This window comes from Nerophis lumbriciformis, linkage group LG37, assembly GCF_033978685.3.
Source record: "Nerophis lumbriciformis linkage group LG37, RoL_Nlum_v2.1, whole genome shotgun sequence".
NCBI classification, from domain to species: Eukaryota; Metazoa; Chordata; class Actinopteri; order Syngnathiformes; family Syngnathidae; genus Nerophis; species Nerophis lumbriciformis.
Window position 1 is genome coordinate 21,159,640 of NC_084584.2, and position 27,415 is coordinate 21,187,054.

General features: G+C 43.1%; 1 protein-coding gene across 2 annotated transcripts in view; it reads left to right on the forward strand.

The window, feature by feature from the left end:
• LOC133577368 (ephrin-A1-like) overlaps positions 1 to 27,415 on the forward strand; it is a 46,560-nt gene that overhangs the window by 13,179 nt on the left and 5,966 nt on the right. For both annotated transcript variants that reach the window (XM_061931117.1, XM_061931118.1), the window contains exon 2: positions 24,720 to 25,015. In XM_061931117.1, coding sequence (XP_061787101.1) covers positions 24,720 to 25,015 — 296 coding nt within the window. The remainder of the gene's footprint in view (positions 1 to 24,719; positions 25,016 to 27,415) is intronic.

Here is a 27,415-nt window from a genome sequence, read left to right on the forward strand (position 1 = left end):
TTTTTTGGGCTCTGGGAATCACTAATAAGCCGGAGTTCTTTGAACGCAGATTTCTTGCCGGGACATATGGTACAATGCAATCGACAAGATAGGACGGAGCTAGACCGTGTAGTATTTTATACGTAAGTAGTAAAACCTTAAAGTCACTTCTTAAGTGCACAGGAAGCCAGTGCAGGTGAGCCAGTATAGGCGTAATATGATCAAACTTTGCGCTTCTTCTTCTACTGTAAGCAACCACCCGCCCCCGGAAGAAGAAGCAGCGCGCGGATTTTCGTTTCATTTCCTTTGTGTGTTTACATCTGTAAAGACCAGACCACAAAATGGCTCCTACTAAGCGACACGCGTATAACGCAGAATTTAAACTTAAGGCAATAAGTCATGCCGAAGAACACGGAAATAGAGCAGCAGCAAGAGAATATAACATAAATGAATCAATGGTGCGTAGGTGGAGGAAGCAAGAAGATGACCTGCGCCAGGTAAAGAAGACAAAACAGAGTTTCCGAGGGAACAAAGCAAGATGGCTACTGTTGGAGGACAAACTCGAACAGTGGGTTGTTGAGCAGAGAGCAGCAAGCAGAAGTGTCAGCACCATCACTATTCGAATGAAGGCAACAGCGCTAGCAAGCGAACTTCACCTGGATGATTTTAAAGGTGGTGCTTCTTGGTGTTTCCGGTTCATGAAAAGACGCAATCTCTCCATCCGCACACGGACCACTATTTCACAGCAACTGCCTAAAGACTTTAAAGAAAAGCTGGCTACTTTCCGTGCATATTGTAAAAACAAGATAGCTGAAAAAAAGATCCGGCCAGAGCACATTATCAACATGGACGAGGTTCCACTGACTTTTGATATTCCTGTGAACCGCACTGTTGATACAACGGGAGCACGTACGGTGAATATTCGCACCACAGGGAATGAGAAGTCATCCTTCACTGTGGTTCTAGCTTGCCATGCTAATGGCCAGAAACTTCCACCCATGGTGATATTCAAAAGGAAGACCTTGCCAAAAGAGACCTTTCCAGCCGGCGTCATCATAAAAGCTAACTCGAAGGGATGGATGGATGAAGAAAAGATGAGCGAGTGGTTAAGGGAAGTTTACGCGAAGAGGCCGGGTGGCTTTTTTCACACAGCTCCGTCCATGTTGATATACGACTCTATGCGCGCCCACATCACAGATGGTGTCAAAAAACAAGTGAAGCACACAAATACAACACTCGCCGTCATTCCGGGTGGATTAACCAAAGAACTCCAACCGCTGGATATTGGTGTCAACAGGTCATTCAAATCACGACTGCGAACGGCGTGGGAACAATGGATGACCGAAGGCGAACACACCTTCACTAAGACAGGGAGACAGCGCCGGACGACATACGCCAACATCTGCCAGTGGATCGTAAATGCCTGGGCAGATATTTCAGTCACAACTGTGGTCCGAGCTTTCCGGAAGGCAGGATTCACAGAACTGCTGGACAACAGTGACACTGACTCCGATGACTTCGACGAGACGGAACCGGCCATTTTGGATCCCACATTTGCCCAACTTTTCAATTCGGACACCGAAGACGAAGAATTCGAGGGATTTACGAATGAAGAATAACTTCAGAAAGTGAGCGTTATGTTTATTTTGTGTGTTGTGACATTAACGTTCGAGCAACATTATGTTGCTATTGCTCTGCAATATTTTGAATTTTACTATGTTTGTGATTGCACATTTGCGTACATTTTGGGACAGAGTTGTTAGAACGCTGGTTTTTAATATATTATTAAGGTTTGACTGACCTATCTGACTGTTTTTTTGACATTCCCTTTAGCGCAGCGTAGGCGCGGCTTATAACACGGGGCGGCTTATAGGTGGACAAAGTTTTGAAATATGCCATTCATTGAAGGTGCGGCTAATAACCCGGGGCGGCTTATAGTGCGGAAAATACGGTATATGTTTTGGTTAGGAAAATATATCTGAGCAAGATGCAAACACCCCTTTGTTCAATATTCTGTATTTAACTCACTAACTTAGAAACTTAGCCATCGAGCTGTACAGATACTGTAGATTTCTGTGTGGATTTCAAAAGTGAAGTGAAGTGAATTATATTTATATAGCGCTTTTCTCTAGTGACTCAAAGCGCTTTACATAGTGAAACCCAATATCTAAGTTACATTTAAACCAGTGTGGGTGGCACTGGGAGCAGGTGGGTAAAGTGTCTTGCCCAAGGACACAACGGCAGCGACTAGGATGGTGGAAGCGGGAATCGAACCTGCAACCCTCAAGTTTCTTGCACGGCCACTCTACCAACCGAGCTATGTCGCCCCAAAGTGTTAACGAGTAGGGTCCCCAGCTAGCTAGCCACTCAGCCATCCAACAAGCAGGGATGCTTTTTTTACTAGCATTTTATTGCTATAATTTTGAAGATTCTTTTATTAGTTTGGCGGCTCTTGAAAATGAGCTATCTTAGTAACCCTATTTATTAAGAGTTTCAAGACTACTGTGTATGGCAAGGCAAGGCAGTTTTAATTTAATGGCACAATTCATACACAAGGTGCTTTACATGATTAAAAACTCAACATTTTAGAAACAATGTAGACCTATTTACCTTTAAAGGGGAACATTATCACCATTTCAGAAGGGTTGAAACCATTAAAAATCAGTTCCCAGTGGCTTATTTTATTTTTCAAAGTTTTTTTCAAAATTTTACCCATCACGCAACATCCCTAAAAAAAGCTTCAAAGTGCCTGATTTTAACCATCGTTATATACACCCGTCCATTTTCCTGTGACGTCACACAGTGATGCCAATACAAACAAACATGGCGGATAGAACAGCAAGTTATAGCGACATTAGCTCGGATTCAGACTCGGATTTCAGCGGCTTAAGCGATTCAACAGATTACGCATGTATTGAAACGGATGGTTGTAGTGTGGAGGCAGGTAGCGAAAACGAAATTGAAGAAGAAACTGAAGCTATTGAGCCATATCGGTTTAAACCGTATGCAAGCAAAACCGACGAAAACGACATGACAGCCAGCGACACGGGAGAAAGCGAGGACGAATTTGGCGATCACCTTCTAACCAACGATTGGTATGTGCTTGTTTGGCATTAAAGGAAACTAACAACTATGAACTAGGTTTACAGCATATGAAATACATTTGGCAACAACATGCACTTTGAGAGTGCAGACAGCCCAGTTTTCATCAATTAATATATTCTGTAGACATACCCTCATCCGCTCTCTTTTCCTGAAAGCTAATCTGTCCAGTCCAGTTGGAAATGCATCTGCTTTGAGTGTCGCATGATATCCACACATTCTTGCCATTTCTGTCGTAGCATAGCTTTCGTCGGTAAAGTGTGCAGAACAAACGTCCAATTTCTTGCCACTTTCGCATCTTTGGGCCACTGGTGCAACTTGAATCCGTCCCTGTTCGTGTTGTTACACCCTCCGACAACACACCGTTTGTAATGTGTTTGAGAAAATGGCGGATTGCTTCCCGATGTGACGTCATCGCTCCGAGAGCGAATAATAGAAAGGCGTTTAATTCGCCAAAATTCACCCATTTAGAGTTCGGAAATCGGTTAAAAAAATGTATGGTCTTTTTTCTGCAACATCAAGGTATATATTGACGCTTACATAGGTCTGGTGATAATGTTCCCCTTTAACTACTGAGCTACCACACTAACAAGCTAACGAGCGACCTAGCTATTATAATAACGGCTTGGATTAATCATTGCATTTTTCTATTAACCTTATCCTTACCATTGTGACAAGCATAGTAGCTACCTTACTAGCTTTCTATCAGTTGATTTTGAAGATTTTTGAGTGTTTTAGCTTACTCTCGATCTAAGCTAAGTATCTTACTAAGATATTTCTGTAGCTTTGGAGGTTTGCTGTCTGCTGAGTGCTATCCTATAGTATTTTAGCGGTGTTGACCCAAACAAGGGAGTTATTTCAGGTATGTTTCGACCCTCTGACGGATTATCTTGGCATTTAACCACCCAATATGGACGCTTTTTGTGATTCCTCCCATACAAATTAGGGAGCGGTCTTCACAGTGCGCCCCAGAAAGAGAATGCTAACTGCTGTGACTGATTGGAGGTCAAGGGTCAGCATGTGATGAAGTGGCTCAGCCTCTATCAGTCTGTCAGTCATTCGGGCTCGGCGGTGGTCCCTGGGAAAGTCTCCTGGTCCTCGCCGTCCCCCACAGCCCCGCCATCTCCGCCACCCTTTTGCCAGCTTTTATCTGCACCTTACAAGCTGTCCCTTTTCAGTCTATTATTTCCTTGCACCCGAGGCCGCCTCTGTGAGAGCGGGGAACGAAGGGAAGCGGTCTAAGAGGTGTGGAATTTTCTTAGCAGTTCTTGGCACCCGTGGTGATCCGTCACAAGGCACTTTCCCCCTCGGGCTTTTCAACTTCCATCCTCTGAAAAGCCACTCTAGTCCTTCTCTGCAAATTGTCCCGTCTACATATGAGGTAGAGATGGTCTGGGAATACAAAAGACTTACTTGCCCTCGATGCATGTGTGCCTACTTCCTGTAAAGATAAAAGATAAGATGGAAGCAGTGATTTGATTTGTGATTAGGTGGACACTATGGATTTCCAAGTAACCTTAAGCTATGTGCGTCAAAAAAATGTCTTTTGACGTCACTTCCCTGGCTGCACCCCCACCTCCCCCTTCCTTCGCCATTCTCTCTGCAAATTCCGAAGACTATTTCATCTTTTGCTTTGCATTGTCTGTCCCACTCCCCTCCCGCTACGCTTAATCTGCCTCTGCAATCTGTCTGATGAATTCAATCTGGGCTGGAGATTGTCGAAACGGATGTAATCGTCTCTTATGGGCTCAGTGGCCATTGATGTACTGTATGTTGTTGTTTTCCTATCAGTAAACATTTGTAGGAATGAAATTGGTGGCCATGTTAATGCTTTTTAATCATTCCAATGCATCAGGTATTGTATTGCTAGGTAGCGAATCAGGCCAAAGGTTGTTCCTTGCAGCCGTAGCAAAAGTCTGTTGTGTGTTTCCCTGTAAGGCGCTTCCTGTCCACGTCTTTTCCCGGGAAAACTGCGTATCCTGTCTGTGGCGTAAACAATAGCGTTCTCACACATTTGGCAAGTCCATAAAAGTCGAGCAACAATTTCCCAAGTAGTTTAAACCCTGCATTCAGGGAGTAATAAGTAGATTAGCAGTGATTCATAGACTTTAATTGTTTTTTTTAAGTCTGATCTGGAATCCGCCTTTCTTGCCGTCAAATCCGTCTTGTCTCTCTTTGGTTGTCTACTCGCCCATCCTCTTGTCTCCTTCTTATCTAGACACCAGACTTCCCTTCTAAGCTTTGACAGCGGGTCGGTCCTACAGAGAAAGACCACAAGAAGGGTTCCCAGTTTGTAAACAGCCATATGATTGTGGTACTAATCTAGAATTATACAGACGGGCTCAGATATTATCTTGTATTTGTTGCGTAAATAGAAAGACAGGCATTGTTTTGGCTATTGAGTAAACGTGACATCCATAGAGCTGCCAGAGGCAAAGTGTATCGTTGCCATCTGGAAGTAATAGCAACTCAGGCTCAGTGAAGCTTAGACCTCCACCAAGGACCTAATATGCTTGATTTCTGCATTGTTCAGTGATGAAATGGCAATAACGGCAACAAAATGTAATGGTTTCATCCTTGGATCGTGACAACCCCTCACATAGTCTGCATTGATGACTTGTCTACATGGAAGAAGCTCCCCCCCACAACCCTCTGTTGGCTTCCCGATGGACTGGACTCTCACATTATCTATATTGTAACAATTAGGTTTCGATTCGATTTTTGGGGGTAACGATTCGATTCAGAATCTATTCTCGATTCAAAATCACTTATTTTTTAATAACATTGGGTACCAGTTCTATGATAAACAACATTCCTCCATAATTTAAATAAACAGCTCTAATACATTTCTATGTTATTTAAAATAAAAGCGATTTTGTGTGATAAAATCCTACCCAAACATGTGCTAAAGTCGCTGGACAGGACAGATTTGAGGGAATTTCTTTAATTTTTATTTTTTTATTTAAATTTTGGATTTTTTTTTTAATCGATTAAGTTTTGTTAGAAATAAAAATCACCATTAATTTGAATTAAATGTTTATTTATTTTATTTTTTTGACACCCCTAGTAACAATTCAATAATTGTCCCCACTCAGCATCCATTTCGGTCAACCTGGAGGGGGGTCTCCACATCTGCGATCCCTTCCCAAGGTTTCTTCTTATGCCCAGTTCAGACTTTTGAAGCTTTTCCTTGCCCGAATGTGGGTTCAGATCAGGGGATGTCGTGGTCTGTGAAGCCCTTTGAGGCACTTGTGATTAAGGGCAAAATAAATAAAATGTGATTGATTGACTGATAGTCGTTTTTAGGTACATCCAAATGAAAAATCACCCCATTGTAAATGCTTTTGAAGACATGTTAGCATACATGTAACACCGTTGCTTAAAAGTTTTATAATCATGAGACAAATGGTCAATGACTTCAGGCTAATTAAGTGCTAAGTCCCACCCCTGCCCCCTGCAAAGACCAATCTTTTTCAGATGTTACATTTGGGTAGAATTTGGTAAATATATACCGTATTTTCCGCACTATAAGGCGCACCTAAAAACCACAATTTTTCTCAAAAGCTGACAGTGCGCCTTATAACCCGGTGCGCTTTATTACGATTCATTTTCATAAAGTTTCGGTCTCGCAACTTCGGTAAACAGCCGCCATCTTTTTTCCCGGTAGAACAGGAAGCGCTTCTTCTTCTACGCAAGCAACCGCCAAGGAAAGCACCCGCCCCCATAGAACAGGAAGCGCTTCACCCGCCCCCGGAAGAAGAAGAAAAAACGCGCGGATATCACCGTACGTTTCATTTCCTGTTTACATCTGTAAAGACCACAAAATGGCTCCTACTAAGCGATCCGGTTCATAAAAAGACGCAATCTCTCCATCCGCACACGGATTACTACCGTATTTCACAGCTGATATTCCTGTGAACCGCACTGTGGAACGGGAGCACGTACGGTGAATATTCGCACCACAGGGAATGAGAAGTCATCCTTCACTGCGGTTCTAGCTTGCCATGCTAACTTCCACCCATGATGATATTCAAAAGGAAGACCTTGCCAAAAGAGACCTTTCCAGCCGGCGTCATCATAAAAGCTAACTCGAAGGGATGGATGGATGAAGAAAAGATGAGCGAGTGGTTAAGGGAAGTTTACGCGAAGAGGCCGGGTGGCTTTTTTCACACAGCTCCGAAGGCGAACACACCTTCACTAAGACGGGCAGATAGCGCCGGTCGACATACGCCAACATCTGCCAGTGGATCGTAAATGCCTGGGCAGATAGTTTCGGTCACAACTGTGGTCCGAGCTTTCCGGAAGGCAGGATTCACAGAACTGCTGCACAACAACAGCGACACTGAATCCGATGACTTCGACGAGGCGGAGCCGGCCATTTTTGGATCCCACGCTTGCGCAACTTTTCAATTCGGACACCGAAGACGAAGAATTCGAAGGATTTACGAATGAAGAATAACTTCAGAAGGTGAGCGCTATGTTTATTTTGTGTGTTGTGACATTAACGTTCGAGCAACATTATGTTGCTATTTATTGCTCTACACCATTTTGAATTTTACTATGTTTGTGATTGCACATTTGCGTACATTTTGGGACAGAGTTGTTAGAACGCTGGTTTTCAATATATTATTAAAGTTTGACTGAACTATCTGACTGTTTTTTTGACATTCACTTTAGCGCAGCGTTTTTTTGACATTCACTTTAGCGCAGCGTAGGCGCGGCTTATAGTCCGGGGCGGCTTATTGGTGGACAAAATTATGAAATATGTAATTCATAGAAGGTGCGGCTAATAATCCGGTGCGCCTTATAGTGCGGAAAATACGGTAGTAGCACAGGAAAGAATGTAGAGTCGTCCTAATTGATTTGCATAACTATAGCAATGGCAAGTGTTGTAGCAACAAGATAAACTTAATTTGGTTTCCTGTACTACCGGAACAACAGCCCGTTGCTACAGCAATTTTTTGTGTGATTCTGCTAACCAACTGTTACAGTACATCAAAGTAGAACCTTTTTAATACTGTTACATGCACATCATAGTGCCGCAGGCTGAGTCTGTGTTTGTGCAGACAGTAGGCAAGTTTTATCTCGAGCAAATCGACCCAGCCAAATCGATATATTTGCTTCCTGAGCAATGCTGACCTTTCCGCTACAAATGTTTCCGGGGACTGTGACACAGTTGGAAAGAGCACGGGTATTAACCTAAGCATCCTTTAGATCCTGTAGATTCAGCCAATTATTTCCTTGCCGTCCCTAAAGCTTTGTCTGCGGAGTGAGCTCCCGTATTTGGACTCCGACTCGCGGACGGGATGACTGATGATCCTATCAGGCAAAGGTGGAACGACAGGCAGAGCGAAACCAGATTGAAATCGATCGCAGGAAGTCGCACAATATTATGTTAAAAGAGGAAGTCAAAAGAGCGTATTTGTTCCCATGGCGACCAGGCCCACGTCACATTGTTGGCTTGCCTTTGCAAACAGTGGGCAGAAGAAAGTTGCATTTTTGGAATACCAGCCGGGTCGGGTTGTGATTGGCTCAGCGGGTCTGGCGTGGGGGGTGAGTTGAGACAAGTTGGGGGGGATCTGGTGTGCTTATTGAGTGATGAAAGCAGGACAGCGAGTGGGAGGAGATGAGTGGCAGTGATGGATGGAGACCAGGAACATTAAACAGCAGCGGCCTTCAGGATAGCTCTACTTTTTCTCTCAGATGGCACGTCCTTTACAGCGATTACATCCACAAATAAACTGCTCCCTTGTGTCCAATTAATAACAATCACAGGGGCTGTTAACACTACACACTTAATCAACTCAAAATGGGGAAAAATACAATCTCTAATGGCCACTTTACTGAAAACAGTTGCCCTTTGTCATAAACACTTATTTTTTTACCATATTTGCTGAACACAACCAAGAAAACATGTTTCTCCTTTCGTGCTTTCAATGCTTCTTATTTACTTTACAAATGTGTAACTCCCAGAAAAAGCGACAAAACGTATTCAAAACAGTTTTTTTCTTTACAAAGTGGCATCACCAACCAGGCACGTGCACACATAGGGCCCTATGGTTGCTTGAGCCCCTGCCCTTTTTTGCCTCGTCTTAAAAAGTGCCCTCTGCCTGTGTGTGTGTTTTGTTTTGTTTTTTGTTTGTTTTTTTCTTTAAACAACATTAATAAATTCCTGTCAGGGATGTAAAAAAAAATAAAAACAAAAAAACAGCAGTACAAAACTCCACATTTTCTTGTAATACCGGGTTGTTTGAGCGAATATAAATATATTTTGTGCCAAATAAATGTGTTTGCTATTATCCATATTAACGTGCAGTAATTACTACTACTGATTGTGCACTGATTTCACAGCATTTCATGGAAGCCCTGAATTTACATTGAGGAGCATATTTGGGTATGGGTGGCCTCTATCCTACAGCCCTCTACTGGCCCCTGGTCCATATTTTTGGCCCTGTATTGCGTTTCAGTTGTTTAGTCTGAACATTAAGTGAGAAAGACCATAAGTTACAACTTGATGGTGTTTTCATCAAGTTAAGGGAAGAAGGACAGATTTTCACATTGAAGTTTTTTCCATTTGGGTATTTATTTTTGTATTTTTTTTTTTCAAAGTTCATGTTGCACTGTTCAATGTTCAATATTAAAGTGTTTATCTTTAACAATAAATAGCCTAATAATAAACCAGTGTTTTGTTGCTTTTCATGTCTTCCAAGCCTATGATAATGTGAATTAACTCATTATGACAATAATTGGTTGACACAAAAGAAATGGCAATCACTTTTACCTACAAAGGACACACAGCTAAGTAGTTAGCTTCCTATTATCAAATTTAATTTTACATTAATTTCCATATTGTGTAAAGGACCAAAAAAAAATTTCCTGCCCTTTTCTGACTTTGAGCCCCTGCCCCTCTATAATCATGTGCACGTCCTTGTCGCCAACGAATGGCCCGTCATGCATGTGAAGTGAAGTGAAGTGAATTAGATTTATATAGCGCCTTTCTCTAGTGACTCAAAGCGCTTTACATAGTGAAACCCAATATCTAAGTTACATTTAAACCAGTGTGGGTGTGGCACTGGGAGCAGGTGGGTAAAGTGTCTTGCCCAAGGACACAACAGCAGTGACTAGGATGGCGGAAGCGGGAATCGAACCTGGAACCCTCAAGTTGCTGGCACGGCCACTCTACCAACCGAGCTATGCCGCCCCAATGTCACAGGGTTTTTGCCACAATTTTGTACTGGTTAAAGTAAATAATCATTTTGACAACCTGACAATCCTTAAGTGAAGTGAAACTTTTTAAAAACCATGAAGAAAAACAGTTCCCGTCTTAAAACATACCTTTTTCTTCATGTGGAAAAACATCGCCAGCTTGTGGCCTGGCATGTAAATCACAGTGTACTTTTTGTAGTTTAGTGTTAACGAGGACCATTTGTCATTTGTATATGTAGTGCAACTTGTACAAAATGTATAGAAAAAACATATATACAAATAATAAGTGCCTTTTTAGTGTTACTCTAGATTGCCAACTAGTGGTCTGGCATGTAAATTACCGCACTTTTATTTGTTTTTTCAGCTCTGTTTTATGTCAGACCTTGTTTTTACTTTGTTTGTTGTCATTTTCAACACAAACTCGGCTGTGAAGTCCGTGTACATTAGCGATAGATAAAAGCACCACCCTACTTTTCCCACCCCTCGCCCTCCTATACCCTCATTGGGCCTCCCTGGTCCACTCTAAGCCCCCTCCCTCAGCATTAAGCAGGGTCTGGTGCTGTTCAATGGGCTGAGCCTGGCTTCTGGTCCAGCCAGTAATCCAGGCTTGGATGAGACGATTAGGAGGGTCCCCCCATCGCCTGCCCCCACCTACATTCCGGGTTCACTCATCCACAATGTAGGCCAGTCACCTTTTAAATCACATTAGTGGCAAGTGTAAAAGCCGGGATGAAAACAATCATGTTTGTGCTCGGTGGCCTTCACGTGGCCTTCACGCTCTTGTAGATTAATAAAGAATTGATCCTTCCATAGGGTTCCAGTCGGTATGAAACTCTCCAGTGCTGACTTGGCGGCCGTCGACCTTTTGATCCACGCAAGTCAGACCAGAGGGTGATGGATGGATGAAAAGAGCGGAGTAGAGGCGAAACAAGAAAGCGAAAAGCTGGCCGCCGAGATTAAAGAAGAGAGATTAGACTCTCTTTGCTCCCGTGGAGGATCCAGTAAATCAGAAATTCCTTCCTCGCGGAGGAGGAACAGAGGCCTTGCATCCGTTTACCAAATTTGCACCGCGGCTTACGCGCACTTGACCACCTGACATTCCTTCCGCGTTATTATGCAACTTATCACGGCGGATACTCGCCCCCTCCAGATTCCGCCGCGCGGAGTGGCTTTACATTTGTTAGCTTAAACCCTTTGACAAAAGCTAAGCCTCCCCTTTTGAAGTGCGCTACCCCGATCAGTTAATTAAGCTGATGATGCGGGGCTTCAATGGCGCGGCGTTATAGAGGGGAACAAAAGGCAGCCGGCTAATTAAACTTATTTGCCGTTAATAAAGAGGAGGGGCCGCCTTAATGTGTGTATTGTGCCCTAAGTGAGTCACCGTATGAAACAGTGGCACTGATAACTAGCACTCACACACAGAAAAGTCCCACTGAGAAACTTCAAAAGCCATTCCCTAACTCGAGACCTTTGACCCCCCGTGCTTGTCCCCACAAAACACTCACCCTAAAGGGGCTGGGAAGTGGTGAGCAAGAGGGCATAATTACCCCCTCCAGGGCAACTTTAATGCCCTTTTTTTGTGTTTTAATTGCACCCCCCCTCTGTGAAACACATTGAAAGCATACCCCTGGAAATCAGGACTGAAAGGAAAGAAGGGCAGGGTGTTTGTGTGTTCATAGTATTTGTAGGGAGATGATAACCTTGTCAGGCGAGAGCAGACGACAGTGTTTGTTCAATCGCGTTATCGATTCCACTGGAATTGAAAGTGGCAGCGGTCAGAACACTCCAGCGCCAATCTGGTAAACAGAGCGTGGCGGCAGATAAGCGCCGAGCAGACCCGACCATAACAAAATGATCATTACAGCGCCGCTCCCGAGTTTGTGCGGGGCCAGACTATCATCAAGTACAACGCGGTCCAGTCTGAAGGGGGCTAATCTGATCATCGGCGTGAAGGCAGCGCAGTCAAGCGGCGAGAATGAAGCGCGTCGGCAGCCCGGTTGGTTTGGAGCCACGGCGTCTGTGCTTGTCCCACCAAAGGGGCACCCCTTGGGAGACCCCAGGCAACAAACAAAAACAGCAGCTAACGAGGCACAGGAGCCGTGCACACTTTGATCGTTCGTCATGCATCTGGACCTTGTCACATGGGCACTGGTGGGGGTGGGATCATGTAGAGGTGTCGGTTTGAACCTCGAGACTTACAAAATGATATAATGTGTCCTCACTGTCATGGGAGCCATCCTCTGCCATTGACATTGGTTATTCAGTTTATTTTGTTGTTATTACAAATCGCCCTGTTATTCATGTGTACTATCTCCTGATCTGTTTAAAGGGGAACATTATCACAATTTCAGAAGGGTTAAAACCATTAAAAATCAGTTCCCAGTGGCTTATTTTATTTTTCGAAGTTTTTTTCAAAATTTACCCATCACGCAATATCCCTAAAAAAAGCTTCAAAGTGCCTGATTTTAACCATCGTTATATACACCCGTCCATTTTCCTGTGACGTCACACAGTGATGCCAATACAAACAAACATGGCGCATAGAACAGCAAGTTATAGCGACATTAGCTCGGATTCAGACTCGGATTTCAGCGGCTTAAGCGATTCAACAGATTACGCATGTATTGAAACGGATGGTTGTAGTGTGGAGGCAGGTAGCGAAAACGAAATTGAAGAAGAAACTGAAGCTATTGAGCCATATCGGTTTGAACCGTATGCAAGCGAAACCGACACGACAGCCAGCGTCACGGGAGAAAGCGAGGACGAATTCGGCGATCGACTTCTAACCAACGATTGGTATGTGTTTGTTTGGCATTAAAGGAAACTAACAACTATGAACTAGGTTTACAGCATATGAAATACATTTGGCAACAACATGCACTTTGAGAGTGCAGACAGCCCAGTTTTCATCAATTAATATATTCTGTAGACATACCCTCATCCGCTCTCTTTTCCTGAAAGCTGATCTGTCCAGTCCAGTTGGAAATGCATCTGCTTTGAGTGTCGCAGGATATCCACACATTCTTGCCATCTCTGTCGTAGCATAGCTTTCGTTGGTAAAGTGTGCGGAACAAACGTCCAATTTCTTGCCACTTTCGCATCTTTGGGCCACTGGTGCAACTTGAATCCGTCCCTGTTCATGTTGTTACACCCTCCGACAACACACCAATGAGGCATGATGTCTCCAAGGTACGGAAAACAGTCGAAAAAACGGAAAATAACAGCTGATTTGACTCGGTGTTTGTAATGTGTTTGAGAAAATGGCGGATTGCTTCCCGATGTGATGTCACGTTGTGACGTCATCGCTCCGAGAGCGAATAGTAGAAAGGCGTTTAATTCGCCAAAATTCACCCATTTAGAGTTCGGAAATCGGTTAAAAAAATATATGGTCTTTTTTCTGCAACATCAAGGTATATATTGACGCTTACATAGGTCTGGTGATAATGTTCCCCTTTAACATCTACAGAGAAATTATCTTACGCAACATCAATCATCAAGATGGTATAACAATTGGAGGAATTAATGTTAACAACCTCAGATATGCAGATGACACTGTGCTAGTGGTAGACTCTGAAGAAAAACTACAGAACATCCTGAACACAGTCGTAGCCCACAGCAACAAAACCGAATGCATGACAGTTTCCAAGAAACCACATCCACCTGCATGCAACATTACATGCAACAACAACAAAATAAAACAAGTGGATCAATTCAAATACCTGGGTGTCCCAATAACATCTGATTGTAGGTGTGAAAAATAAATAAACAAAAGGATTGCCATGTCAGGAGACAGCTTCAACAAAATGAGTCTTATATTTAAGAATAGAAATATCTCAATTGACACCAAACTCAGAGTCCTCAAAACGTATGTATGGTCTGTCCTACTTTACGGCTGTGAATGCTAGACATTAAACAATCAACAACTGAGAGAAATTGGAGGCAACCGAAATGTGGTTCTTCAGAAAATTACTCCGCATATCATGGACTGAAAAGGAAAGTAATGAAGAGGTATTGGCAAAGGCAAAAACAAGAAGATCTCTAATTGCAACGATTCGAAATAGGCAGCTGAAATTCCTAGGACATTTCACGAGAAAACACAGCTTAGAAAAACTGATGTTAACAGGAAAACTAGTAGGAAAGAAAGCTCCAGGTCGACAACGAACAACATATATCAACAAACTACAAAATTTGATCGGAAATATCAATACTATAGAACTCATACATAGAGCGGACGACAAAGACGACTGGAGAGCCCTGATCATCCATGCCTGCAAACAGGCCTGATACGATGATGATGATGACTGTAGAGGACGTATGTGTCAGGGGCATATAGTAGTAGTATTTCAGCAGTCATTTTTACATAGTAAAATGGTCAATCGTAGGGTAAATTATGGAAAAACTACAAACCCGATCCATACATCAACTTTTTAAAAGCCTACCAAGAACTTATTTGATTTTGATGAAGCGCAGAGTAAATGTGTAGATACAAGAATCAAAATAATTGTTCACTTCATTCTCCATGAACCCGGAAGTAACCTGCTAACAAATTAATCAATCAATCAATCAATCAATCTTTATTTATATAGCCCTAAATCACAAGTGTCTCAAAGGGCTGCACAAGCCACAACGACATCCTCGGTACAAAGCCCACATACGGGCAAGGAAAAACTCACCCCAGTGGGACGTCGATGTGAATGACTATGAGAAACCTTGGAGAGGACCGCATATGTGGGTAACCCCCCCCCTCTAGGGGAGACCGAAAGCAATGGATGTCGAGTGGGTCTGACATAATATTGTGAGAGTCCAGTCCATAGTGGATCCAACATAATAGTAAGAGTCCAGTCCATAGTGGGGCCAGCAGGACACCATCCCGAGCGGAGACGGGTCAGCAGCGCAGAGATGTTCCCAGCCGATGCACAGGCGAGCGGTCCACCCCGGGTCCCGACTCTGGACAGCCAGCACTTCATCCATGGCCACCGGACCTGTGCCCCCCCCCCCCCTCAAGGAAAAGGGGAGCAGAGGAGAAAAGAAAAGAAACGGCAGATCAACTGGTCTAACAGGGGGGCTATTTAAAGGCTAGAGTATACAAATGAGTTTTAAGATGGGACTTAAATGCTTCTACTGAGGTAGCATCTCTAATTGTTACCGGGAGGGCATTCCATAGTACTGGAGCCCGAATAGAAAACGCTCTATAGCCCGCAGACTTTTTTTGGGCTCTGGGAATCACTAATAAGCCGGAGTTCTTTGAACGCAGATTTCTTGCCGGGACATATGGTACAATGCAATCGACAAGATAGGACGGAGCTAGACCGTGTAGTATTTTATACGTAAGTAGTAAAACCTTAAAGTCACTTCTTAAGTGCACAGGAAGCCAGTGCAGGTGAGCCAGTATAGGCGTAATATGATCAAACTTTCTTGTTCTTGTCAAAAACCGATAATAGGTGCCTCATGTATGAGAAAGTGCGTATGCACTTTTTCACAGCAAAGTTGAGTGAACTAAACCTGGAAATGTGCTATTCCTCACGCCAACTCCATGATTCAGGTAGCACATTTCTACAGGCTGCAGGTACTTTGGCGACGCACACATGTGGTCGTTTGTTCTTTGCCAACAGTATTGAGTCGAGGGCACAAAATGCACTTCATTTTTTTGTTCGTTGGGAACGCCAGAAAGAAACACCTCCTATTGCTCGGCGGTGAATTCGTATTGGGCAGAGTGTGGGATCTCAGGCACATAGCTAATTTCAGTATGATTTGCGTACCGTATTTTCCGCACTATAAGGCGCACCGGATTATTAGCCGCACCTTCTATGAATTACATATTTCATAATTTTGTCCACCAATAAGCCGCCCCGGACTATAAGCCGCGCCTACGCTGCGCTAAAGTGAATGTCAAAAAAACGCTGCGCTAAAGTAAATGTCAAAAAAACAGTCAGATAGTTCAGTCAAACTTTAATAATATATTGAAAACCAGCGTTCTAACAACTCTGTCCCAAAATGTACGCAAATGTGCAATCACAAACATAGTAAAATTCAAAATGGTGTAGAGCAAAAGCAACATAATGTTGCTCGAACGTTAATGTCACAACACACAAAATAAACATAGCGCTCACCTTCTGAAGTTATTCTTCATTCGTAAATCCTTCGAATTCTTCGTCTTCGGTGTCCGAATTGAAAAGTTGCGCAAGCGTGGGATCCAAAAATGGCCGGCTCCGTCTCGTCGAAGTCATCGGATTCAGTGTCGCTGTTGTTGTGCAGCAGTTCTGTGAATCCTGCCTTCCGGAAAGCTCGGACCACAGTTGTGACCGAAATATCTGCCCAGGCATTTACGATCCACTGGCAAATGTTGGCGTATGTCGTCCGGCACTGTCTGCCCGTCTTAGTGAAGGTGTGTTCGCCTTCGGAGCTGTGTGAAAAAAGCCACCCGGCCTCTTCGCGTAAACTTCCCTTAACCACTCGCTCATCTTTTCTTCATCCATCCATCCCTTCGAGTTAGCTTTTATGATGACGCCGGCTGGAAAGGTCTCTTTTGGCAAGGTCTTCCTTTTGAATATCACCATGGGTGGAAGTTAGCATGGCAAGCTAGAACCACAGTGAAGGATGACTTCTCATTCCCTGTGGTGCGAATATTCACCGTACGTGCTCCCGTTCCACAGTGCGGTTCACAGGAATATCAGTTGCTGTGAAATACGGTAGTAATCCGTGTGCGGATGGAGAGATTGCGTCTTTTTATGAACCGGATCCTTGTCGCTTTGTAGGAGCCATTTTGTGGTCTTTACAGATGTAAACAGGAAATGAAACGTACGGTGATATCCGCGCGTTTTTTCTTCTTCTTCCGGGGGCGGGTAGAAGAAGAAGCGCTTCCTGTTCTATGGGGGCGGGTGCTTTCCTTGGCGGTTGCTTGCGTAGAAGAAGAAGCGCTTCCTGTTCTACCGGGAAAAAAGATGGCGGCTGTTTACCGAAGTTGCGAGATCGAAACTTTATGAAAATGAATCGTAATAAAGCGCACCGGGTTATAAGGCGCACTGTCAGCTTTTGAGAAAAATTGTGGTTTTTAGGTGCGCCTTATAGTGCGGAAAATACGGTATTTAAATTGGGGCAGGGCCTGGGGCTACCCAGCCACACAAATATGTGCGCTCAATTCCACGTTAATTGGAATGTAAAAAAAAAGTGCTTGGACTAGTGTGTACACACTATGATAAGGTTTAGTGTTTTTTAAAGACAAAGAATAAAACGTGTTGGGTGCATCACATCCGGTTTAATGCGCACAATTGAATATCTTAGTTGCTCAGAAAGTTTGTACAAGTTTAGATTGTCTTTTTTTTTTTTTATGGGGAAAGAGGTTAATTTCTATTCATGTTAGCATTTAAGCTAACATGAATGAGGAGTGTTGTTGGTCTGTGGGTTTATCAAGGCGTTACCAATCACGGTTTTACTACGACGGTAATTTGTTTATACAAGTTTAGATTGGGGTATGTCTCTCAGTCATGTTAGCATTTAAGCTAGCGCCAGCTTGCTTCTCCAGTAAATGAGCAGTCACCGGTCGGTGAGTTCATAAAAGAGTTACCAATCACAGTTTTATGACAGATATGTTTAAAATTGGGGAATGTCCTTTTTTTAATGGGGATACAAGTTAATGTCTCTTCTATTCATGTTAGCATTTAAGCTAACACTAGCGCCAGTAAATGAGCAGTGTTGCCGGTTTGTGAGTTTATCAAAGTGTTACCAAACTCGATTTTATGATCATTTTAATTTAAAGTTGTTTATCGTTTCATACCTCATCCATTCATTTTCTACCGCTTGTCCCTTTTGGGGTCGCGGGGGGTGCTATCTCAGCTGCATTTGGGTTGAAGGACGGGTACACCCTGGACAAGTCACCACCTCATCACAGGGCCAACACAGATAGACAGACAACACTCACACTCACATTCACACACTAGGGCCAATTTAGTGTTGCCAATCAACCTATAAATGGGGTTGTACTTGTATAGCGCTTTTCTACCTTCAAGGTACTCAAAGCGCTTTGACACCACTTCCACATTTACCCATTCACACACACATTCACAACACTGATGGCGGGAGCTGCCATGCAAGGCGCTAACCAGCAGCCATCAGGAGCAAGGGTGAAGTGTCTTGCTCAGGACACAACGGACATGACGAGGTTGGTACTAGGTGGGGATTGAACCAGGGACCCTCGGGTTGCGCACGGCCACTCTTCCACTGCGCCACGCCGTCCCTATCCCCAGGTGCATGTCTTTGGTGGTGGGAGGAAGCCGGAGTACCCGGGGGGAACCCACGCAGTCACGGGGAGAACATGCAAACTCCACACAGAAAGATCCCGAGCCCGGGATTGAACCTAGGACTACTCAGGACCTTCGTATTGTGAGGCACATGCACTAACCCCTGTCTCACCGTGCTGCCCTACACTCACATACATTAAAATTTAAAATACCGTATTTTTCGGACTGTAAGTCGCAGTTTTTTTCATAGTTTGGCCGGGGGTGCGACTTATGTGTGAAATTATTAACACATTACCGTAAAATATCAAATAATATTATTTAGCTCATTCACGGAAGAGACTAGACGTATAAGATTTCATGGGATTTAGCGATTAGGAGTGACAGATTGTTTGGTAAACGTATAGCATGTTCTATATGTTATAGTTATTTGAATGACTCTTACCATAATATGTTACGTTAACATACCAGGCACGTTCTCAGTTGGTTATTTATGCCCAGGGGCGCCGCTAGGGATTTTGGGCCCCATGAAAAGAATATTTACAGGGCCCCCAACACAGTGTCATAATTTTTTCTGTATTATAATTTCATCATCATTAGGGGCCTCTCTGGGCCCCCCTCCATCATGGGCCCCTAGAATCCGTCTCCTTTTTATACCATTACCATTTTTCTTCAAAACAGTCCAGTAAATGTGGTCAAAAGCCTGCTTCTAGTGCCATACATGGGACATGCTTTAATTTTTTACAACACATATTATGTTTGACAACCCAGTAAAAACTGACCCGCGACTGCTGCGGGCTTGCTCAAGAAGCTCTTAAAGATCTAAAAACGTGATAAAATAACACAGTGAGTAATGTAGCCTGCGCTCCTTTTGGACTGCTGACTGACACGGACGTGCACGTATTCATTGCAAGAGCAACAGAACCCAGTATTGCACACACATCCCCGCCCGGTGCGTGTTGTGTAAATATTTAAGTCTGTCCAATTCGTCGACCCTCTGGGAACCCCTGGTGGTCCAGTACAGTAGGAGACGGTAAACTGATAGGCATCGCTCTGGAGGAGGTGTGTGCGCGCGTGTGTGTGAGGGTTCATTGTGTGCAAATAGTAGTAGCTACTGCTTGGGGTTGTTGATAGATGGGACTTAGTGGGAAGTGTGTGTGCAGCTCGGTGGTGCTGATAGATGACAGGCTGTGGGAGGAGAGCGGTCACTCAGTCAAGACCAGGAAGGAGGAAGCCCCAAATACCTTCAAGTGACAAATCCCCTCAGATAAACACATAATATCTCCTTGCAGGAAGCCAAGTAAAATGTTAGCCAAAAATGGCATCGCCTTTCAAATTTTTTTTCCCCCGTAAACTAGGTACTTCTCTTTGACCCCGGTCCAAGACAGGAGGGAGGAAGATTAGTTTACATCGTAAAATGGGTGGAGGAGTCCAAGGAGGCAGTCTGTCTGTCTCTGCTTGTTTTCTGGCCCTCTGTATTTGTAATGACAGGGACTGTGCAAGGGTTAAGCAATGCACTTCTTACACAAAAATCAGGAGATTCATGTGAAAAACGTGCTCCCTCCGGAAACCCTTACTGCGTTTCCTGCGCTATTATTTTTCTGATTATCAAACTTCGTAAGTCGGACTGAAAGTTGCAAAGTTCTCACGCTGTTCTACAACACACCCACAGTAACTTTAGCCTGTCTTGGCCAATCGCCACATAATTTAGTACACACTTTTAGGGTACTAACACGCGTCGCATGTGTGTGTGAAAAATTTGAGCAATGTTGGTTGAAAAACATGGCCACCATCAAACAAAATATTGTTAGTTAGCAACCATTTGTCTCTAAGTCAGTGATTCTCAAACTGTAGTGGTAGGCGGGCTTCATCTAGAGCAGGGGTCCCCAAACTACGGCCAGTGTGCCGGATCCGGCCAGCCGGCGTCCAAAATCCGACCCGCGGGAAATCCCAAGTTAAAAAATTATTTTTTTAATTATTTATACATTTTTAATTATATATTTTTTTAATCTGTTCTTTCTAATCCATTTTCTACCGCTTGTTACTCTCTGTGTCTCCTTAACGCTCATATTGTCTAAAATTGCATTTTCCCATCAATAACGTGACATCATCGCGCTCGGAATATATATATATATATAATTTAGTCAAGGTTTCTGTGGTTTATCCGGTATACAGTGCTCAATACCGGGGGAGAGCGGAATATACGTTAGATCAGGAAAAAACACAGAGGCTATTTCATCCCTACAAGCCTGTTTTGCAGGTTTCACTGCTCTTCAGGGGATTGTATATACTTCAATAAAATCCCCCAAAGAGCAGAGAGACCTGCAAAACAGGCTTGTAAGGATGTAATAGGTCAGTAAAAAACACAGAGGCTAGTGTGTGTGTGTGTGTGTGTGTGTGTGTGTGTGTGTGTGTGTGTGTGTGTGTGTGTGTGTGTGTGTGTGTGTGTGTGTGTGTGTGTGTGTGTGTGTGTGTGTGTGTGTGTGTGTGTGTGTGTGTGTATATATGTATTAGAGATGCGCGGTTTGCGGACACAACCGTGGAGTCCGCGGATTATCCGCGGTTCGGGCGGTTGAAATAAAAAAAAATTAGATTTTATCCGCGGGTCGGGTCGGGCGGTTGAAATAAAAAAAAATTAGATTTTAAATAGATTCAGGCGGGTGGCAGTTAAACCAATTCGGAAATATATATACATAGTTAAATGTTGTTACCCACATATGAAAAACGAGCAGGCACCTGCAGCATATGCCACAACAGAAGAAGAAGAAAAAAAAAGAGATGGACACTTTTACGGAGCGGAGAAGGGACGCCTCGCCGGGGTCCGGGACCGAGGCCCCTTCCCCCGAGAGGGCCCCACCGGGAGCCGTAGCTGAGGTGATCCGCGAGAAGGGCCCGACGCACGTCCAGGGTCACCACCGCGCCCACCGCACGACACCCCGCCTCGTCCGCCTTCGCCGCGGCCGGCGTCACGCGCAGCAGGTAAGCAGCTTACCTGCCCGCCACCCCCGTGGCCGGGGGCTCGTAACAGGGGTCACTCCGCGCGCTCCGCCCGCGCAGCTTACCTGCCCGCCACCCCCGTTGCCGGGGGCGCGTAACAGGGGTCACTCCGCGCGCAGTGCGCTCATGAAAGGGGTGGGGCAAGCAGAACTGGCGCTGCGGGATGAACCGAACGCCGGGTTAAGGCGCCCGATGCCGACGCTCATCAAACCCCAGAAAAGGTGTTGGTTGATATAGACAGCAGGACGGTGGCCATGGAAGTCGGAACCCGCTAAGGAGTGTGTAACAACCCACCTGCCGAATCAACTAGCCCTGAAAACAGATGGCGCTGGAGCGTCGGGCCCATACCCGGCCGTCGCCGGCAGCGAGAGCCGCTAGGGCTAGGCCGCGACGAGTAGGATGGGCGCCGCGGTGCGCGCTGAAGCCTCGGGCGCGAGCCCGGGTGCGAGGGACATCGCACCTCCACGCGCTTAGAGGTGCGCTCAGTGCGGCTCCCAGATGATTGCTGCATTGGATCAGTCGCCTTTCTTTAACAGGCAAAAGCTTTATAACCTCACTAATGCCTTGCATCGTCTATATTAGATATATAACAACGGGCGGGTGCGGTGTTGATTAAAATGTTAATTCGGGTGGATGCGGATGGTTGACGACTTTTGTCATGCGGTTGCGGATGAAATAATTGCCTATCCGCGCATCTCTAATATATATATGTATGTATATATATATATATATATATATGTATATATATATATATATACATACATACATACATACAGAGGTTGGTAGAGTAGCCAGAAATTGTACTCAAGTAAGAGTACTGTTACTTTAGAGATTTATTACTCAAGTAAAAGTAAGGAGTAGTCACCCAAATTGAGTAAAAGTAAAAAGTATGTTGTGAAAAAACTACTGAAGTACTGAGTAACTGATGAGTAACCTGTTCGTTTAATGATGACGGCAACAAATAATGCACAAAAACATAAAAATAGCAAATTCAGAGCCAGGAATATCTCTTAAGCAACTAAAACAATAATATATATTACATAATAATACATTAACATAAACATTTTTAAGGCAAATTGAGTCACAATAACTTAACAGCACCATAGGCTCAGTAGGCAGAGATTACAAAGGAAAATAACAAGTTAGCCTTTACGCAAACCATAAACTGATAGGTGTGGGCTGCACCTGGGAACACACTGATTGGTGTTTCTATGTATGTGTGTGTGTGTGTGTGTGTGTGTGTGTGTGTGTGTGTGTCTGTGTGTGTGTGTGTGTGTGTGTGTGTGTGGCTGCAGTGCGATAATAAATGTCCCCCCACACGATGTACATTTGACAGTGATTCATAGCAGGGAAGCTAACATCAACCCACGGTGACAGCCAAAATATCTACTAACGTTACTTGCCGCGATGTGCTTCTTCAAATTTTACGTTGAGTTCATGTAAGCTTACACTTCTTGTTTGCCGCTGAAACTTTATGTGCAGTTAATCACGTGACCGCCTGGCTCTGTTTGATTGGTGAAACGGAGTCAAACGTCACCAGTGACTGTATTTGATTGGTGAAACGGAGTCAAACGTCACCAGTGACTGTATTTGATTGGTGAAACGGAGTCAAACGTCACCAGTGACTGTATTTGATTGGTGAAACGGAGTCAAACGTCACCAGTGACTGTATTTAATTGGTGAAACGCAGGTATGCGATAGATCCTACTTTGAAGGTCTGTCTGACAAACCAAAACAAACAAAGCATGCATTAAGAGAGCGATAAAAATCAGTAGCGAGCTGAATGTAGATAAATGGAGCGGAGTAAAAGTAGCGTTTCTTCTCTCTCAATATACTCAAGTAAAAGTATGTTGCATTAAAACTACTCTATAAGTACAATGTATCCCAAAAGTTACTCAAGTAGATGTAACGGAGTAAATGTAGCGCCTTACTACCCACCTCTGCATACATACATACATACATACAGCCCGGCCCCCGGCCAAATTTTTTAATCCAATGTGGTCCCGGAGTCAAAAAGTATATTAAATATACTTATATGATCAAATAAAACCTCTGCCTTGTTTTAATGATTACTTAGGGCTACGCGCTACTGTATTGTAATGTAGGTCATTATGGTCGTATTTGGAGAGCCAAGGGGTAAAAAAAACCCACTGATTAATAAGTCATTGAGCAGTTGTCTAATGATTATCTGTATTTGCATGTTTGCGAGCATGTCTTCCAAACCATTTAACCAGATAAATCAAGTATATGCAAACATCGACTATACATGTTTGTGTTTATGTGGTTTAGAACTCCTAGACATTTTATTTAAGTGAACGTGTTTATCATTTGTTAGGGTTGGGAATCGCACAATAACTCACAAATCGATTCCGATTCTGGTAGTGATAATTTGATTCAGAATTGTTGATTTAACACAATTCTGACAATAAATTATTTGGTATAAAAAATATAACAGCTTTTTAAAACAGACTAAGCGCAGAGATTGGCTAAGAACATATATATTTTTAAATTGACTAATGATAAATGTTTAAAAATGATGAATCAATTTAGAATCAGACTTAGTAAGAGTCACGATTCAGATATCAATTGAATGAATATTGAGCACCCTTATTATTAAATATGTATGGACATATTTAAGTTACATATTGAATACAGGAAGTAAACAAAAGTATTAGTAATTGCTGTGAAATTGGAGAATGGGTAGGATTAAATGAGCTCCGCTTCCTCTTACTCCTTTTTGGACATGTTGAACTTTGTGTGACACTGTAAATATGTCCCGTATTATCGTATCATCTTGTTTCCATTTTTGACATGAACATAAGCATTTTGACCAAACCTGTAGGGGGATCTATAAAAGACATTTACATGGGATGTCCTAATGTTTACACATGAATGGACTAGAACAGAGATTGGAGCAAAGTCAGGTCCAACATGGATGTCCCAACATTTTTAAAATGTATGTATTCGAAGAGAGGACCACCTGCTGATGTCAATACTCATCTCCTGTCCTAGACAAGTTAATGTTTCTCAGTAAACAGCTCTCCAATCCCGATGGAGTGCGCACTCGAGCAGCAGCATTATTCCACTCTTCATGTGCATCCATATTCATGTCCGCCTGATTTCCCTCTTGGACTTGATCAATATATAATTGCACATTATGCGGCTTTTATTTATCGAATGTCTCCTTTTGTCCCACTGCAGGTTTCTGTGGGACGACTACACCGTGGAGGTGAGGCTTAACGACTACCTGGACATCGTGTGCCCACATTACCCACAGGGCGAGGTGCTGCTGCTGGACGCCGAGCGCTACGTGCTCTACATGGTGGAGCAGGAGGACTACGATTCGTGCAAGCCGCAGTCGTACGACCAGATGCGCTGGGAGTGCGGACACCCGTTTGCGCCGCACGGGCCCGAGAAGTTCTCCGAAAAGTTCCAGCGGTTTACACCTTTTACCCTCGGGAAGGAGTTCCGCCAGGGAGAAAGCTACTATTATATCTGTAAGTGTTGCATTTTATACAGTATAAAAAGAAGTTCACTACTATATAATAAAACTAGAATAAATATTTATCCTCGGAGTGCCCTTTGCACCGTAATCATTGTTCTATTATATCATATTATATTATATATTAAATTAAAGTATATTATTAACTTATATTATATTAAATATAATATATTACATTAATATTAGGGATGTCCGATAATGGCTTTTTTGCTGATATCCTATATTCCGATATTGTCCAACTCTTAATTACCGATACCGATATCAACCGATACCGATATATACAGTCGTGGAATTAACACATTATTATGCCTAATTTTGTTGTGATGCCCCGCTGGATGCATTAAACATTGTAACAAGGTTTTCCAAAATAAATCACCTCAAGGTATGGAAAAAAGTGCCAACATGGCACTGCCATATTTATTATTGAAGTAACAAAGTGCATTATTTTTTTAACATGCCTCAAAACAGCAGCTTGGAATGTGGGACATGCTCTCCCTGAAATAATCCTGATACCCACTACAACTATGGGAAACACTGTTTAACTTTGACTTTCACAAAGTGCTTTTTTTTTTTTTTTAAACATGCCTCAAAACAACATCTACAAAAACAATGAAGGCACACAGCTTCAGTCCAGAGTATACTATAAACTGGGCTCAATCTGCCCTGTTCTTAACGTATTCGTATGAGTAACAAAAATGTGCAAATAAAAACAAGAAAGGCACAAAAATAAAAAACTGCTTCAGTCTCGACTAGTAGATAACACAGCCATCCTTTAAAGTGCATGAACATTAATAAAACTGCTTCAGTCTAGACTAGTAGAAAACACAGCCATCCTTTAAAGTGCATGGGGAAAAAAGGAACAAAACATAAATAAAACGGCTTCACTCAGTCCAGACTATTAGTCTATTTGTGCAACAGATGAAGCTCAAAGAGTAGGCTAATTATTTTTCTCCTTGTCATCACGTGTGAGTGGTAGATTTTTTTGAATGAAAACAAGCATCTGCAAGGGATTCTGGGTATTTTTTCTGTTGTGTTTATGTTGTGTTACGGTGCGGATGTTCTCCCGAGATGTTTGTCATTCTTGTTTGGTGTGGGTTCACAGTGTGGCGCATATTTGTAACAGTGTTAAAGTTGTTTATACGGCCACCCTCAGTGTGACCTGTATGGCTGTTGATCAAGTATGTTTGCATTCGCTAGTGCGTGTGTCAAGCCGTAGATAGTATGTGACTGGGCCAGTACGCAAAGGCAGCGCCTTCAAGGATGAATTGGCGCTCTGTACATCTTCCTGCGTCCGTGTACACAGCGGCGTTTTAGAAAGTCACGAATTTTACTTTTGGAAACCGATACAGATAAACTTGAAACCGATACCGATAGTTTCCGATATTACTTTTTAACGCATTTATCCGTCGATAATATCGGCGGTCTGATGTTATCGGACATCCCTAATTAATATTGTATTATTTATAATGACATTAATTATTATTTAGATAGTAATTGCAATAATAAATATTTAAAAATGTATATATAAATTAATATATATATATATATATATATATATATATATAAAAAATAATCTCCACTTGTAAATGATAATAAATGTAATGCCTATATTGCACTGAGAGCTACCAATCCCTTTCCTGTGTCCAAATAGTATTATTTATAATGAAATAAATTATTGTTTAAATATCCATCCATCCATCCATTTTCTACCGCTTATTCCCTTTGGGGTCGCGGGGGGCGCTGCAGCCTATCTCAGCTACAATCGGGCGGAAGGCGGGGTACACCCTGGACAAGTCGCCACCTCATCGCAGGGCCAACACAGATAGACAGACAACATTCACACTCACATCCACACACTAGGGCCAATTTAGTGTTGCCAATCAACCTATCCCCAGGTGCATGTCTTTGGAGGTGTGAGGAAAATAGTTTGAATGTTTAAATAGTAATTGTTATATTAGATAATAAAACATTTATATGTACATCAATATACAGTATATATGTGTGTGTGTGTGTGTGTGTGTGTGCCATACAGGCCAAAGTTTGGACACACCTTCTCATTCAATGTGTTGTCTTTATTTTCATGACTATTTACATTGTAGATTGTCACTGAAGGCATCAAAACTATGAATGAACACACGTGGAGTTATATACTTAACAAAAAAAGGTGAAATAATTGAAAACATGTTTTATATTCTAGTTTCTTCAAAATAGCCACCCTTTGCTCTGATTGCTACTTTGCACACTCTTGGCATTCTCTCGATGAGCTTGAAGATGTAGTCACCCGAAATGGTTTTCACTTCACAGGTGTCATAGTTTTGATGCCTTCAGTGACAATCTGCAATGTAAATAGTCATGAAAATAAAGAAAACGCGTTGAAATGAGAAGGTGTGTCCAA